General features: G+C 37.8%; 3 protein-coding genes across 4 annotated transcripts; 1 reads left to right on the top strand and 2 right to left on the bottom strand.

Annotated features, from left to right (window-relative positions):
- Positions 1 to 1,002: 1,002 nt before the first annotated feature.
- Positions 1,003 to 3,566, top strand: LOC137748937 (uncharacterized). Its single transcript, XM_068489128.2, has 2 exons — positions 1,003 to 1,879; positions 2,334 to 3,566. The coding sequence occupies exons 1-2, from the start codon at positions 1,271 to 1,273 to the stop codon at positions 3,219 to 3,221; spliced, it is 1,497 nt and encodes a 498-aa protein (XP_068345229.2). The 5' UTR covers positions 1,003 to 1,270; the 3' UTR covers positions 3,222 to 3,566.
- Positions 3,567 to 3,761: 195 nt separating this feature from the next.
- On the bottom strand, positions 3,762 to 6,684 carry NPR1 (regulatory protein (NPR1)). Of its 2 annotated transcripts, none has more exons than XM_088688556.1 (4): positions 5,923 to 6,684; positions 4,694 to 5,462; positions 4,397 to 4,585; positions 3,762 to 4,187 (listed from the first exon to the last, which is right to left on the bottom strand). In XM_088688556.1, exons 1-4 carry the CDS (start codon positions 6,460 to 6,462, stop codon positions 3,913 to 3,915), a joined length of 1,773 nt encoding a protein of 590 aa, XP_088544682.1. In that variant the 5' UTR covers positions 6,463 to 6,684; the 3' UTR covers positions 3,762 to 3,912. The 2 variants fall into 2 exon arrangements, with proteins under 2 accessions (XP_088544682.1, XP_088544692.1); XM_088688566.1 differs by having other exon boundaries at positions 4,047 to 4,187; positions 4,678 to 5,462; positions 5,923 to 6,588.
- Positions 6,685 to 7,929: 1,245 nt separating this feature from the next.
- On the bottom strand, positions 7,930 to 10,957 carry LOC137748427 (uncharacterized). The gene is made up of 4 exons (XM_068488575.2): positions 10,789 to 10,957; positions 9,098 to 9,338; positions 8,934 to 8,986; positions 7,930 to 8,432 (listed from the first exon to the last, which is right to left on the bottom strand). Exons 1-4 carry the CDS (start codon positions 10,826 to 10,828, stop codon positions 8,122 to 8,124), a joined length of 645 nt encoding a protein of 214 aa, XP_068344676.2. The 5' UTR covers positions 10,829 to 10,957; the 3' UTR covers positions 7,930 to 8,121.
- Between the last annotated feature and the right edge of the window lie 6,183 nt (positions 10,958 to 17,140).

Raw genomic sequence — 17,140 nt, 5'->3', positions numbered from 1 at the left:
CACCAAAAATCTCCTCATCATGGTGCAATATAGGCGAGTGAACGACAAAATACATTGTGTGCGACTGCTCACAGTGTTATCGTGATCCTTTCTAAGCTCCACCCGTTGATATGCATAAGAATTATTTTCAAGATGTTCAGAGACTTGAGTTTTAAGTTTCGGAAATGGATCCTCTCTTAATCCCTTCTTCCTAATCCACCAAATTCGGAGATCTGACCCATTAAAATTTGATCCAACGGCTACAAACAGGGACCCACTTTAAAAGTTATAATAACTTTAGCCGTTGGAGCAAATTTTAATGGCCCAGATCCCTGGACTTGGTGGATTAGGAGGAAGAAATCCGGAGATGATCCCTTTCCTTAAGTTTCAACTCTTGTGCTTAGATGTTCAAAGACTCCAATTTAAATCAATGATCAAATCTCACACTTAATACTTAGATTAAGAGGTCCCCTCACAAATTCAAAAACAGCTTACATGAAATGAATTCATCATTACGTAACGTCTTGGTCCAATAATGCATTATTATGTGTAATTTTTTGTTCACATACAATGTAGTATTAGACTAAGAGAACACAATAACGGGAACTCATTCTATGTAAGTGGCCGAAATGGGCATAAGTGATTCAACACTCTATATCTAGTTTTAGAATTAGGGTTATGTGGCGGATGACGCTTCATCGCAGTACCGAAAAACAATCATGCCTACACATAGTAGGTAGGTTCAATTCGTACAAATTTCTTTCATTTTAACAACTAATTATTTAACTCACTGTGGTTCTTACTAAAAGAAATTAGGGTTTTGTGATCACAAGAAAATAAAAAATTTGGAGTCATGAGGAAGTTTCCAGAAAGTAGAGGAAAATGGAAAAAGTAGAAACGTGGAAAAAGTAAAATGGAAAATGTGAACACACTCACTCTTACAGAAAGTAGAGGAAAATGGAAAAAGTAGAAACGTGGCAATACTCCAGCAGGGGTGTAGAGGAAAATGGAAAAAGTAGAAACGTGGAAAAAGTAAAATGGAAAATGGAAAATGTGAACACACACACACACACACACACTCACTCTTACCTACTGAAAAAAACCAGAAGGGGTGAAGAGGCAAATTCAATTAAAATCCAAAAATTTAAAGAAGAAAAAACCCCAAATTAAACAGAAATCTCTGCCTCTTGGTACATTATTTTCTCTGTTTCCGTTATAAATCTCTGCAATTTTTCACTAAACGCCATTTTTCCAGATTTGCAAAATACCCTGTTTCTTATTCAAAAGAAAAATGGTGGATCCTGACGTTGGTGGCGGTGGAGACGGCGGTGGGAGGCCTTCCCTGCCATGGCCGTCCAAAACACAGTTGACAGAACCCAGCAAAAATCTAGAAGAAGCTGAGAACGAGCTTGATCGAGCCAAAGAAGAAGTGACTGAACTGAAAAAAGAGGAAAAGGCAGTGACTTTTTCCAAAGGCAGAAACTTTGACCGGTCATCCTCTTCCTCTTCCTCCACCGCTCCGCCGAACCCAGCGGCCGAATTGCTAAAGGTGAAAGAAGAAACTGTAGATGTTGTGGTTGTGGACAGTGACTTAGAGGGTGGAGATCATTGCAAGACCATCAACGGCGGCGGTGGCGGTGGTGATTTTGGGTCGCTTTCTTCGTCTTCTTCCATGGAGCTGCCTAAACCCATGGAGGGTTTGCGCGAGGCGGGAACACCGCCGTTCTTGAACAAGACTTTTCAGATGGTGGACGACCCGGAAACCGATTCGATTGTTTCGTGGAGTGATGCTCGGCAGAGCTTCATTGTTTGGGATTTGTACGAATTCTCCAGGACTCTGCTGCCCAAACACTTCAAGCACAGCAATTTCTCAAGCTTCATTCGCCAGCTCAACACTTATGTAAATTTTCCATCTTTTTCTTCGAGTTTTTTTTTTTTTTTTTTTTAATTACTTGAGTTTTACTAACATATGAAGGACAAAGAGAAGTTGGATTCACTTCAAATTGTATGCATGTTTCTGATTTTAATGTTCATTTGGGTAGTTAAACCCGAGTTTAGGTCAACTGGTCAGGAGAGCGCGCCTAACGCTTACTCATGCACTCAAGTTTGAATCCTGTATATTAAAATAGTTTAGAATATCGTCTTAATAAAGCGAAAATGTTCATTCGGCTAGTATTTTTGCAAAATTGTGAATTTTTCCTCTGTGATTTGTTTGTTGCATGTCCATTTTTCTTCATCTAATTTGTAACCTTTTGTTTGAATGCTTATATAATTTTTGTCAGCTTAATTTTTTATGATTAAGTTTTCATAATCTTTGAGTTTTTGATGGATGTTGTTGAATATTATGTCTTTAGGGGTTCAGAAAGGTTGATCCGGACAGGTGGGAGTTTGCAAATGAAAGGTTTCAGGGAGGGAAGAGGCACTTGCTGAAGAACATCAAGAGAAGACGCAGATACAACAAGAAGCCGAATGTGGTCTCTGCCGATTGCCCCAAACCCGGGTTGGAAGCCGAAATTGAGAATGTGGTCTCTGCCGATTGCCCCAAACCCGGGTTGGAAGCCGAAATTGAGTCCCTAAAGAAAGACCAGGACTTTTTGAGATTGGAAATCTTGAATCTCAGACAACAGCAAAAGTACTCGCAGCATCAACTAACTGCGTTTCAACAACAAATTCGTAGTTCTTTGTGTAAGCAGCAAAGGATGCTCTTTTTCCTCACCAAAACCGCTGTGAATCCCATCTCTGTGGAGCAGCTAATGCAGAAGAGAATGATAAAGAGAGAGCTGGACGGTGGTGTTCTAGGCAAGAGAAGGAGTTTGCCTCCGGCCCAAGGCATTGAAAGCTTTGATGAGTGGATAAATGACAGCCTCAGTTTTGATTGTAGAAATCGAGTTCAGGAAGAACCGGTACCTATGCAAACTGCGCTTGCTGAACAAATCTCAGAGGCAATCGCTTCCCAACGAAATGGAACCTCGTTATCATCTCCCATGGTTGATAAATCATGTAATGCAGGTCAAGTTCTATATCCCCGTTTGATGGCCGGAAAAAGCAGCTCGGAGGATATGCCCTCTGCTTATGATGACATGTCCGATAAATTTCTGGAAGAAAATATAGTTTCCAATGATGAATGTGCACTGAATGACTCCAGTTTTTACCAAGAATTGGAGGATTTGATTGCCAGGCCGGGCGATTGGACTGCATATGTGAGTAACTCCTTGGTGGAGCAAGCTGGTTGCATTGGCTGAATGCCTTGAATTTCACAGGGAGAATCTATCTTCTCTTCAATGTTATTGTGTTTGTGCCGTGACTGCGGACGAATATAATCTGCTTTGGGGTTTTTCGCTTCTACAGTAGGAATTGGAGAATGAAGATGCAACCACAGGTGAATCATGAACTCCTTAATCTTGTAAGTGTTGTAAATATTTCTCTCCGCTGTACAGATATTGCACAGCTAGGTTAAGAACGTAAACTCTGTATAATATAAATATGTTCATTCTGTTCGTATGAGATGTCCGGAAATGAACACTGCTTAGCTCCTTACATTCCCTTTTTAACTGTATATCAAAGGGTAACGCAAATCGCTTGATTTATATGTTTGACTTCTTACGTGTGAAGAGCCAAGTATTTTTTGGAACTGGTCTCATCGTCGGGACACAATTGATATATGCACGTGACCGAGGGTGGGATCGGGGTCAAATTGGAGGACGAGGATAACTATAATACGAGTTCAGAGACGGAAATGCAACTTGGGACATGGTTCAAGGGCCATTGCTACAAAATTCATCTCATACTAACCAAGAACATGATTACGATATTAACAAGGGAACATGTTCTAACACAGAAATACGATCTAAATCGAACAGAAAACAAGCACGAAATCATCGCTACTAGAAGCTTTCCTATGAACATTCTGCCTCAGGTTTGGCAGAAACTGTCTTATTTCTTGATGGTGATCGTACCACCATTAGACCTCACCACACCTATCGATGTGGATGACGAAGAAGAAGATATTCCAGACCGATCGAACTCCTCTTTGTCCTTGTCGAATGCCTGGCTTAGTACTTCCTGGAGTTCCATGTACCTTCGTTTCTTCGTGAGCCGCAATTCTGGCGTGTCGTTCCAGGTGTATTGAATCTGTGATATGTCATCGCCGTCCATGATGTTATTCAGTACTTCCGAGCACCGGGGAAAGAAGCGTTTCCCTATTTCCACTGCTCATAGAAACGGATAACGTGTTGGCAAGGCAATGAAAATTTTCAATTGCTGAAACTCGAAAGCTAAAATTATGGAAAATGTAGCGGATGTGGGTTATGCCAGTTCGAATCACCTTCTCATAGATTACAGTAATTTAGAATAGCATCGTATCAAACAAAGAAAAGAAGCGATTGGAAATTTTTTGTGTTGTGAAACAAGATTTTACCAGCTCGAGATAGAGCTTGTAGACGGCTAAGGTGCTCTTTCTTGATTTTGAAGGGTGCCTCGTTTAAGTCCACCATCGTCCTCTGAGAGCTGGCCAGACCCTTCGGAAACTCGGAAGCATCGCCATCGATTTGGGTGGTATCCATTACAACCTTGGCTTCCATGGGGAACAGATATCTTGCAAGTCCAACTGATAAGAAACAATCAATCAACTACACAGTCAAATTTCATAAGCAAATGCAATCTAATGCAAGTTAAAAAGAAGAGCAAACTAACACTCACAGCAAGCGAAAACTACCTCTGTTCTCAAGGTACAAAAGTTTCATGCGCAGATCATCGCCGGCCGTAGCAAGCGAAAGCGAGGCTTCTCCAAGCAACGGTTCCCTTCTTTCCGCTTGCTCCAAAATCTCTATGCACAAGCGATCATTGGAAGAAGACTTTCCCTCGTCATTAGACTTAAAAAAATCCACAGCCCTGGTAAGCCGCTTAGTGATCTGCACAGCTTTCCTCCCATCCAGCGTAAGATCCGAAGGGCGAGCACCCTTCGTGAGAAGGGACACAATGATCTTAGGCTCCTTCCTCATCGCCGCAACATGCAACACAGTGTACCCCCTCGGATTCCTACGATTAACATATGCAATTCCAAGATCAAGCAGCTCCGTTGTGGTCTTTGCATCGCAGTATGCGACAGCGTAGTGCAGTGCAAAGGTGTCGTCGAGATTGGTATTCCCTTCTTTCAGCAGCATTCGCACCAACTCGACATCATCCGAATCCAAAGCCCTGTGTATCCTCTTGGTGTGTTTATCTGGGAAATGACTAGTACTAGCACCAGAGTGGAACTGTTGAGGCCTGTCCAAGCCGAGCGCCAGGCGGGAATCAGTAATCTGCTTCACGGAGTGTTGCGGCAGGGCCTTCTCAAGAGTTATAACGTCGGCGTCGGACTTGACTATCATCTCAACGCACCTCCCCGCCAATCTCTCGCAAGCTTTGCCGCACATGTTGGCGACGTCCAGCACCACCAGTATGTCATCTATGGCGACTTTCTCAAGAATATCTAGCAGATGCCTCTGAAAATTAATAATCAATACAAAACTAACTAATAACAAAGTTTCCGACTGTTGATAAATGTCATTCACTATTATACACACCTATATAATACGTTTACGTTGTCAGGTAAATTTCGACCTTAGTTAATAATATAAACTTCATTCACTATTATGTAAGTATATAAACACTAAAAAGTATCCAAATGTTCATCCGCCAAATTATTAATGAACGTATATGTTTATGTTGTCAGACTGTGAATCACAGTCGTTAATTAATCATGAAATAAGTATAGCACCGGTTGGACTAGTTATTAATGAATATAGTTCAAACTAATAGTATGACAACATGTCACGTAACGTATTTCTATGGTCTGTGAACCTCGACTTTCTATCGGACTAGTAACGAGTTCAAATTCACAGTCCGACAAAGTATAGAAGTCTTAACAAAGATTGTACTAACAGGTTGTAGTGAAGTTTTTACCTGATAAAGAGAGCCCAATTCAGAGAGTTGAAAAGTTGCAGAAGCATACAGAACCTCCACCATGAAATCAACCACCGGCCGGCAAGCGACATGTGCGCAAGCGTCGTCCACGCAGACGCAAACGCCTTTGGGCAGCGACCTGAGCTTCCCGCTGTACAAATACCCCAAAACGGCGAGGAGCGCGTCCAGTCCGACTTCGTATTCCTTGGCGAGCTCCTTCAATTCAAATCGAGGAGCCGCAACCGACGACAACGACGACGCTGCTGATGATCCTCTGTCCTTCGCCGAGAACACGTTCTTGAAAAACTCGCTCCTCGCAGACAGAACGCAGCGGTGGACGGGAACTTCCCGGCCGGCGTTGACGACGATCTTGGCATCGGGGAAGTAGTCAAAGTCTGTGGAGTCGACAATCGATTCTAGGTTGTCGGAGAGGCGAGCAAGGGCGGAGATGTCGGGAGGGGGACGGTTGTGGGGTACTGCAATGCAGGAGATGTTGCTGCTGTTGGATTGGCTGTTGCTAACGAAGTGATCGTCACCCATGTTCACTGTTGGGAAGATGAGAACTGAGTCGGGTGATGGAATTAGTGAGTTGGTGGATTGATCAGGTCGAATCGGAGTTGTTTAAATACACGAGTTTTGAAGTCAGAGGAGAGAGAGAGAGAGGGAGGAGAGAGAGATGATCAATCAGCTGTGAACAGTGAACATGGGTGACAATCAGTGAAATCAAAAACCCAATTACGCAAAAATTGCTGATCAAACTTCACTTTTTTTTTTAAATTTCGTAACAATTAACATTCTCTTGTTCGTCCATACGTAAATTATGATCGGTCACAATACACAAGTTCCAAGTTGAAGGATGCAAAAATGTTGTATGGCGTTGGGACTGCGACAGATGAGAAGAATATGCTACTGTGTGACAGTATTTCAAATCAATAACGCACTGTTTTGTCATTCTCGATCAGCTTCGATCATCGTCCGTCCAAATACAGATAAGTTCCTTGACTTTGAAGTCGAATTTGACTTTGAAGTCGAATTGCTGTTGCATGAGGGCATGGAAATCCGGATAACAACGCCAATTTCGCCTTTAGGGTTTTGGTTTTATGTCACCGATGGCATCATGCATGGCATCATTCGTGGTGTCGGAGTCTTCGGACGATCGTCATGACCACCGTTCTGCAGGCTTTGATGGATCCTTTTCTTAGGGATCTCGGAGATCGTGTAATCATGTTCATTTATAATATATCGTGCGATTAATTTTCGTTAAGTACTATTTATATTAATTTTAAATTTTAAATGATGTATGATCGCATGATGTACGATAAACAGATATGATTACACAATCTTCGAGATCCCGAGAAAAAAAATCCGGCGATGACCCTTTTCCTATAATTTGCGCTTCCTTCTCTTTAAAGGCTTCTGTTTCCCGACCTTCCACATACTCGTGAGTCGTGCCGATGTTTTTTAGCACTAATTGATTGCTACAAAAGTAGTGGTGTGTCACTCTAGCTCCGCCATGCATGAAAGGGCAAGGTCTCGTTGCTTTGTGAGGCCATTTTTTCATAAAGATTTGGAGGGAAGATTTTGTAATTTTGGTTGAAGATGACATGGCGGTGGCAACCTCACCACGTGTGAGATTCACAATAATCAATGGTTCTCAGCGAATGGCCGATTGATGCTCGTGAAATCCTGCATCTCGTTCCTATTTTGGTTGAAGATGAAGAGACATATCGACCTCCTTTGGTTTGAAGGATCGAATTGGGTTGGATAACGGAACTATATTTAATATATGTTGAAATAAGATATGGATTTAACTTTTAATTTTTGTCCAAGTTAAAGGCTTCAGATGGATTAGTGTGGGAATATGAACCAATAAGTTTCCTTCACGACTCTACTTTCAACTTGGACAAAATTTAGAAGTTAGTATTCAATTTCTTCATTTAGCATACACTAAATCTAGTGAGTTATGCAATCAAATCCAATCCTTGACACCGAATGAGGCTGACGTGATAAGGATATAGAATGCACATAAATTCCATACAGAAACTTGAGTAATCAAATGATCTCACAATTTTACATGTATATCCTGATTTGTCATCGGGCAGAAAAGAATGACGATGAAGCATCACAACTTTGACAAAATATTCACAACTATATCTTTGTTCCCATGAGGGGAGCACATCTTCTCCAACTCTCTTCCTATTAAGTCCCAAACCCACCTTCCTTCTTAGGAGTGGAAACCGAAGTTTTCTCTTCTTTCTTGGGATGGATTACTTCGACAATGGCCTCGATTTCCTCCTTCGCTCTTTCAAAAACATTCGGAGCCTTGACATGATCGATTGGGATACTCTCGTCAATGTCATCACTCCTTCCATGAGTTTCTTTAGTATGATACTTCGGTGACTTCTCAGGAGTTTCGTTATCATGATTCTTTGGCGACTTCTCATGGTGCATCAATGTCTCAATCTTTTGCTTGGCTTTCTCAATCAAATTGGATGTCTTAGCATGATTTCCTGCAAACATCAACTAAGAACTAAGAAGACACAAACTTTGGCTTTAAAGAGTTCTCTGCAAACAACATTCAGCTAGCGTGCCACGAACAGAAAAGATTTCATTTTTCTTTTTGGTCGAACGGAGGAGATTGCAAAAATGAAAATAATTATGAGGACCTTAACAAATAGAATATTAAACTTAGAGTTAGCAGGTTGAACAAACTATATACAAACACAGAAAAGTGTTGACCACAATCCATCCAAGACGAAGCCTGGGACACTCAATAAAAGGAAGGAAAATAGGTTTACAATCGAGTTTTAAAACAACCAAGTGAAACCCAACGTGACTGTCAAGGTGAGCGTCGAGGACTACAAGGACAACTGCAGCATATTGTTTTTTTTTTTTTTTTTTTTTTTTTTTTTACCTTTTATCTTCTTAAAACAGCTAGTTCTACTAATGGAAACCGATGCAGAAGTTCTGAGAAACCATCTCATACAAGCAACATTGTCATGGTTTCATACCTGGTAGAGAATCAGCTTTTTCCTGTTTCTTTGAGTCCTTTTTGCTTTCGTCCCTGCAATTAAACGAACAAACGCAATGAGGTGAAGATTTAAGCACATCAAAAGGCCAATTTCATCCTACGTTCAGATTTCCAATTTGTTCGAAGGGGCAAACTAAAACCAACATTTTTCCATAAGTGGGAGACTCTTTCTTGGGATGGATTGCTTCAACTATGGCCTCAAACTCCTCCTTCGCCCTCTCGAACATATTCGGAGCTTTGACATCGTCCAGTGGGGTTTTCTCATTGATATCATCACGCAATCCATGAGTTTCCTTGTGATCATGATATATTTTGTCAGTGTGCAACACTGCCCCCGTCTCTTCCTTTGCTCTTTCAATCAAATTAGGCGCCTTTACTTCCTTATCTGTGACGAATTTTTGAGATTTACAAGAAATTCACCCCATTAATCAAACAATTAATCCTATGTTCTACACAAACACATTATAATCTGCAGAAATAATCGAATCCCAAACTCTAATTAGATCCAAAATATTCAGGAGGATGTAGTCAAATTAAGATTTGAAAGGATTTTAAAAAACTTTAGAATCAGGATGTAGTCAATTAGGATGTTAAGAGAGGATTTTAAAAGATTTTGAAATCATGGTGTAGTCAAAGTAGGATTTAACAGGATTTAAAAGAATACATCCAAATCCAGGGGTGGTCAATTAGGATTTAAAATCCAAGGTGCAAATCTGTAGGTATTCAAAATGTCACAGATTTTGAAGGATTTCATTAAGTAAGAGATTTTGTAGGATTTCTGAGTGAATTTTACACATACAAAGACTATAAAGAACCCACCTCCACCCTAGGATTTCTTTTCAAGTTTCTCTCTCAAACTGACTTTTCTATCTCTTGCGTACAAACCTCACTACTGCATTCAAACCGCTCATTACTATCACTGTGTCGTCTCATCATTTCCCTTTAACACAAAACCCCACAGCCAATTACAACAACTGGCCGGGTCTCGAAGTTCCAGTTCTAAGGCTCTCTCTCTGGTCACTCATATTTTTGTTATCCCTTTCTGCAATTCCATATTTATTTAACACAGCAACAAATGAATTTTCAATTAACCAAAGAGTCGTGTGACAGCGCCACCTCTTCCTTCATAAACATCTGTAAGCCTGCAAAAAGCTCACATACTTGGTACCTGGGAAAAGAGGATACCAAGCAGGGCATTTTTGGTGACCTCAGCATTCTTATGATTCATCAATTTCATCAAAAGTTGGAGTGAATAAACCAGAATTGCTTCCAAAAGAGTTTAGCCTTGTAATTAAATATATATATATATATATATATATAACCATTGTTGCCAATTTAACAAATTAATACACTCGACTATTGTTATATTCGAATCTCTACACGCTGGGTCAATGTTTTGATGTAAGTTAGAATTTTTACATAAGGTTCGGTGATGTTTACAAGTTGGGTCGGAAAATAAAGAAAGATAAATGATTGAGTATCATGTTCATATTGGTTTGGTGATGTTTAGAAATCCAAAGAAATCCACGAGACAAGTTCATACAAATTCATAAAAATCTATAACAGAAATCCATATAAATCTGTTGAAATCCATATAGAATGTAGACTCTATTAAAATCCTTTGAAACCTATCATTTAAAAAAAGTCTATTAAAATCCTGTAAAATCCAAATTGACCACACCCCCTCAATTTCCGCACATAATATCCAAAACCCACCACGAAAAAACCGATCTTTTCAATAATTCTTCAAGAAAAAAGAAGAAACTGAAAAATCTAATAAATGGGTTTCGGGATTACGACGAGATTTAGATATCAGAGTGTTGGAAAAATCGTACCAGGTGGAGCTTGAGCTGGTCCAGGTTTGGATTCCGCCATTGGAGTTGCTTGTGAGAGAGGGAGAGATGGAGATGTAAGAGGATCAGTTGGCGAATGGAGAGGTTGAAGACAAGTGTGAAAAAGTAGGATCGAATCAAAACGTGGAAGATGGCAGCTTGACGAAGCAAAAGGTTGGAACTTTGGGCCTACCCGTTAAGCCTATGGCGGCGGCTTGGACCCGCTAAAACAGAAGAAAAGGCAATTCGAGATTTAGTACCGTTGGTCTCCCACTGAAAAGGTTTTTTTTTTTTACGTATCTTTGTTTTTTTTTTTTTTTTTTTATTTTTATTTTTTTAGTTTATTCAATTTAAATGTCAAAATAAAACAATAATGTACGATGATAGAAAATGTCGAAAAACATTTCTCTATATGTATTTTTCCCTTGAATAAAAAAAATACTTCACTTTTTTCGTTATTTAATAAGATGGTTGGTTTGTTCAAATATCAAAAAATTGTATGAAAAACAAAATTTTTACGATACATCTGAAACTCAAGCGTAAATATTAGGCAACATAAGAGTGGCTATTGCTAAACATGATCTTGCTCTTGTAATTTTTCCTGTGGTTATGTATTTTCAAACATTTACAAAGATTGATTCAATTTCTCTCTCTCACACATATCAATTGAGTTTATGCAGGAGATTAATAACTGAGTCAGTTAAAAGCATTCAACTTGAACTTGAAATTTCGAGTTCGGTTCTCCAACCCTTGTATCAAAAAACACACAACAAAATCTCCAAGCCTGGCAGGCCCAACCTAGTGAAAGCTGTAAATGGGTCTTTTATTACCCATTTGTTAGAGATATTTTTCATCTGCATAAAGGTGGATCCATGGACATGGGTAATAGCTAAGATGGGCCCAACCCACTTCACCCACACAATGTGGGCCCGATTTTATTTTCTTCTGCCAAATCCTTAAGGCCCAGTAAGGCAAAACCCATTTTCCGTTTTTCTCTCTATTTTATTCTTTATTTTATTTTATATTTCAATTTTATGGAGCCTTGATATTTCCTGATAATATCGCATTTGGTGGAGTCAGTTTGACCACTCAAAAATTGAAAAGTTGAAATTGAAGGCTGCAGACATCAACTTTGAAGCCCTACCGTGTAGGTCAAGCAAAAACCAATAATATCTTCAACTTCTGCATAAATTATCCTAAATTCGATCCATTTGCAGGCTGCAGAATTGTAAAAATACTTTAAAATTTGAATTTCTTCAGCACATGGTCCGTACATTGTATAGATGTGTGTGTTTACAAATTGAGGTTTCCAGAAACTTGGGTGCGTTGTGGGCTGCTAAGTGAAATGAAGTAGTCAAACCTAATTTTATTGAATATCAATTCTCCTAGAATTTTTCGGTATCTTTTTTTATTAGTCCGACAATGTTACAGGGGTAAATAGTTATTTATTGGTAGCATAACTGTAACGATCCGTCCCAAAAAATTACGGTTTTTATAATTTTAAAACATGAAATTACGAAAATACCCTTTGAGGCAAATACATTGACTTTTGTTGGTTGCCTTGTCATGTCACATAAGATCTGTTCCCTGGGCATATTCATATAGTACTCGTCACTATGAAAGCGTGGGCGCAAATGGAACGTACTTTGGAGTTATAACAAATGAGATATTAACGTTTAAAGTTAGGGGCATTTTAGTAAATTTAATATTCACTTTAGAAGGCTCCAGATTTTCTAGAGCAATTTGATTGAGCCACGTGGATGGTTGTGATGATGAGTGGAGAAGAGAAAGGAGAGAGATGGACGGATGGGAGAGGAGAAAGGAGGAGAGTAATGCCCAATCAAAAGAAGAAAAAAAAAAGAGGTAAGAGAGTGAACCAATGAGGAGGAGAAGAAAGAAGGGAAGGGAGAAAAGTGAGGATCATCGGATTCCAAATGACCCGATCTGACCTAATGGCAACCCAGTTATGGGTAGCCAATTTCGGTGATTTTTGTCTGTTTTTCCAACGAATTTCTTCGATCCACCACCTATAACCCACTCCACAACCCTCCTTCTTCATGTTCCACCCCAAACCCGACGAGATTTGGGCCTTGATTTTGCAATGGAACATCGGTGAGTTCGAGGGTGTCTAGGCGTCAGGACATTTCGACATAGGTATCCTCGAGTCTTCTTAGTACAGGTTTCATTCCCTTGTTCGTATCTTTTATTAGTAATGCTTTCATATTATTCTTAGTTAATTGTATGCTTTGAACATGATCCTGCTTTGGCTTAATCTTGCTAATTACATATCTTTTATTGGTAAGCATGTTCAAAATGGCTTCGTCACCTTCGAGTGTCGGCCAACACGTGCCTATTCCTAGTATGTGGGAATATCGAGGTTGGGGCATGTCAATAACCTAATTTTCTTGAATTTCAATTCACTTGGAATTTCTCGATATCTTCTTTTTTATTAGTCTGACAACATTAGAGGGTTAAATAGTTATTTGTTAGGGTAAAAGAGAATTGATAGAGATGAACCGCGTAACATAAGGCATAAGCATAATTACTTTTAAATAAATACAAGAAAATAAATTGTACTTAGTAACTTAGAGTGCGCTTAGCCTTCTTCTAATGGACAAATTTTTCAGTATACTAGGAACATGAGCCGATACATCAAGTGTCATAGTATAAGTGGTTAATTTTTTTTTTTTCCAAGTATCTAACTACTTGTATTATAAAGACTTGTGCATGTCGTGTTTTTGCATATTGAATAATCTCTACTTCTTATGGACCATGACCCCATTACATATTTTAATTTTTTTTTCCCTTTTGTTGGCATTTTTTTTTGTTTATGAATTGAAAAACTTTAATGCTGTCAAATCTTATATATAAAGCCAACAAGCCAATGAATAGTGTTTTCTAATGTCACAAGCTTCACCAAAAATTATTGGACAGAAATGCCCCTCAAATAAAAAAAACTTCAAAATCAACCCAAAATAATGCATCAAATACAGTAGGGGTATTTTCGTCATTTTAATAGTTTTGTTTTTAATAATTAATTTCTTTTGTATATTTTTTTTTATTATAATTAGTATCTCACAATGTGATAGCAATAATGTGATTCTATCAGTTGTTCATTAAATATTATTTTATCTATTTTTAAACACATTAAAAACATCTTGATAGCGCGGGTAATGTCGATTATAAACAAAGGTCTTTCGCACACGATTAAATAAGTTGTCAAATGATTTTTTTTTTTTAACAAACGATATTATCTACACTAAGGGGTTTCTTCTGACATGATCTAAGATTATTTATTTACTTCCAATATTTGACTTTCTTTTTGTCAATTCATGCATATAAATACATTTAAAATGTGTAAATCACGTGTAGCATGCCGTGATTTAAAAAATGCATTATGCACTCGCGTGAGCGCGTGCATGAATGCTAGTTCTCATAATACAACAACGGAAGGTGGTTGGAAATTCTAGATATTTATTTATGAGTCTGAAAATCTAGATATTTATTTATTTATGGTTAGGGATCTCCATCATCAATAGTCAAAGAAATTTAAATTAGAATATAAAAATGAAGAAAAATAAACAAATAATGAGCCATTAGGATCCAAAAACTATTGAATGGGCGTTACCGTGTGAGGTTGTGCATGTATGCCACTATGCAAAATTCATTAAATGTAATGTACATATAATGTTTTCATATAAATTAATCCGTCAATAATTATTAGTTAAAAATGTGATGTAACTTAAAATAGAATTCTAGGACTTAGAGATCAAATCCTCATATGTTGGTGTTACTTTTAATGCGGAAAAAAAAATCATCATGATTAATATAAATAAAAGTGCAACATCAAAGGATGAGGATATAATTTTCATACCTGGACATTTCTCTCTTTGCTGCCCTCTCTCTCACACTTCTATAATTAGTTTCACAACACTGCCAAGCCTAACATTACATATATACTAGAGATGTCTTGGAATGTTGGGAAAACTACACAAACACTATGTGGAGTGGATTATTAGGTTTGCACAATTTTACCACTTCAAAAATTGTTTTTGGTAATTTTATTGCATAGTTTTCATCTATTTTTGTACAAACGTACCATTTCTGTCAAATTTGGTTAAAAAACGGCGTGCCATGTTCTTTGGTGCTTTTTTAAACTCAATTTATCATTTCATATACAGACGACTTAGAAGTCAGAATTGTGTTTATACAGCTCGCCTCCAAAACAAAAGCCAAATGAAGTCGACTAAGACCGATATTGTTGAGGATCTTTAAATTCTTATTCCAACTTGTCTAGCGATCATGAAGTGTTGGAAATTCATCAAAAGAATCACCAATATTCGATAGCTTCTGGCTGAAATTTGAAAATGATAATCAACGTCTAAATATTAAATTATCTTGAAAGAACAAAATATTGCATGAAAAGGCATATGATAAATCGATCAATCGACAGTTTGGGGGCTGAGCAACATGTAATATTTGATCAAAACACGTGGCAAAAACATGGATTGAGAACGTTGACAAAAATAATTAAGATTAATTGATTACGATTAATTAATTAAACTATTAAACCATCAACCATGCAACGTACGCAGCAAGTGGATAAGGAAGTACACGTCAGCACTGGGAAGGGTCAACTACGTATACAGCTGTAGGCGGGAACTGGGGACAGCGGACAGAGGAATAAGAAACTAGGACATCTTCAACGCAACCGGAATTTACGTAAATGCCCATCATACACCTTCTGGGAAATTTTGAGATTGACCGACTGGATAATTGGAATTGTCCTTTTGCCTATTTTTGTTCAACCGTTTTGATTTATTTTCTCCGAAGAACAAATATTTTGTTAGATTTGAAGCGTACGGTCGGTCAATCTGTCGCGTGCATACGAGAGTGGGTCTTGGTGTGTGAAAATTTTGAATATATTGTTATTTCTTCAACTCTAGGCCTAAAAAGGTTGTGTTTTTTATTTTGTTCGGGTTGTTTTTTTTGTCATATTGACTATTTTAATAGGTTGTGTCGTTCAAACTCATTATCTTAATAGGTTATTAACAGGTGATCCGTGACGACTTGAGTTGTTCATGCAAGAAATTGACATGACTAATTTCTAAATCTGACAAATAATATCGTATTTAGTTCTTAACGGGTGACTCGATACCTGCCTGACTCGTTAAGGGGTACTAGATAATAACCCAACTCGTTAACAGGTTGATCCGAGCTTGTTATTATCGTGTCGTTTCGTGGTTAATGGATCGTACACAGAGACCAAGCTAGAAATTTCTCCTAGTGGGGGCAATCTGAAAAACAACAAGAAGACCTTATTATAGAATGGCTTATACCCAATATGATAATAGGTGTAATTTCAAATGATGATGTATTATAATCTCAATGTTACAAAAATTTCAGGTTAGTAATGGAAAGTGACGAAGTGTTGAAAAAAATATTACTACAGATAGGCAAGGGAGAGAGGTTTGTCGGTTTGAATGACCGAATAACAGCACTTTTGCTCATATAATATTTGATATGGAGTGAAGTAGTATGAAGGTATTTTGGATATTAGATACTATATTTACTTCAAAGATAACGCGTGCATATTTTATAACTGTAGTATGCAATTTAACAAACGAATTACTTGAGTGGGGGCATCTGCCCCCAGTGAGCCTTAATTGGCTCCGTCCATGATCGTACAAGAAATCATTAGACATATTCACTGTACATGAGTAATTGTGTTTTAATTTGTTGTTGCTTGTGTAGATAGAATTTTACATGATGAATATACGAGTTTTTCTTTTTTAAGGAATTTTGAAGATAGAAATAATTAATATTTAATACTTAAGTCGTTACTGTTTGTATAATTGTCATATAAGAGATCGTCTTGAATAGTATTAAGACACCTCAAATCATCAAGAGAGCGTGTTGAATAATATTAGAACACCTCAAGCCACTAAACTAGATCCGGAGAACTTCAACATACCTATGCATTTTTAATTACTGAACACAATGACAACGTTGATAATTAAGATAAATAATTCTATAAATTAACTCTATAAAATATATTTGTAGGTCAGACAAATATGTGTATTTATGAAAAATAATTATAAAATAGATTGAGTGTATTTTACTATTGAAAGTGATAACTAGTGTCTTTAAGAAAATGACAACAATTTGTTAATAATACATACCTCCCAATCATCAATAGTACATTTGTTAACTAAGTATTAAGTCTCATACATAAGTAAACAGTACATTTTGTAAACATAAAGTCAATTGATTGGGGTTCTTCTGTCGTTTAAGTGTTTTTTTTTATAATCGTGTTGTATTTAGCCGACACATTTTCTTTAATAAGATGTTATTT

Source organism: Pyrus communis, chromosome 2 (genome assembly GCF_041283825.1).
Source record: "Pyrus communis isolate YQ-2024b chromosome 2, ASM4128382v1, whole genome shotgun sequence".
In the NCBI taxonomy this organism is placed as follows: Eukaryota; Viridiplantae; Streptophyta; class Magnoliopsida; order Rosales; family Rosaceae; genus Pyrus; species Pyrus communis.
The sequence above is the reverse complement of the archived record's forward strand: the minus strand, read 5'-3'. Positions and strand labels throughout refer to the sequence as shown.

Bases quoted from the DNA above. Each gene is read 5' to 3' on its own strand.
- LOC137748937 (XM_068489128.2), top strand. From the start codon at position 1,271: ATGGTGGATCCTGACGTTGGTGGCGGTGGAGACGGCGGTGGGAGGCCT. The intron at 1,880-2,333 runs GTAAATTTTCCA...TTATGTCTTTAG, and splicing joins TTCGCCAGCTCAACACTTAT to GGGTTCAGAAAGGTTGATCC.
- NPR1 (XM_088688556.1), bottom strand. From the start codon at position 6,462: ATGGGTGACGATCACTTCGTTAGCAACAGCCAATCCAACAGCAGCAAC. The intron at 5,463-5,922 runs GTAAAAACTTCA...ATTAATTTTCAG, and splicing joins AATTGGGCTCTCTTTATCAG to AGGCATCTGCTAGATATTCT. The intron at 4,188-4,396 runs GTAAAATCTTGT...TTCTATGAGCAG, and splicing joins ACAAGCTCTATCTCGAGCTG to TGGAAATAGGGAAACGCTTC.
- LOC137748427 (XM_068488575.2), bottom strand. From the start codon at position 10,828: ATGGCGGAATCCAAACCTGGACCAGCTCAAGCTCCACCTG. The intron at 9,339-10,788 runs GTACGATTTTTC...AATTCGTCACAG, and splicing joins ACCAGCTCAAGCTCCACCTG to ATAAGGAAGTAAAGGCGCCT. The intron at 8,433-8,933 runs GTATGAAACCAT...TGATGTTTGCAG, and splicing joins AAAAGCTGATTCTCTACCAG to GAAATCATGCTAAGACATCC.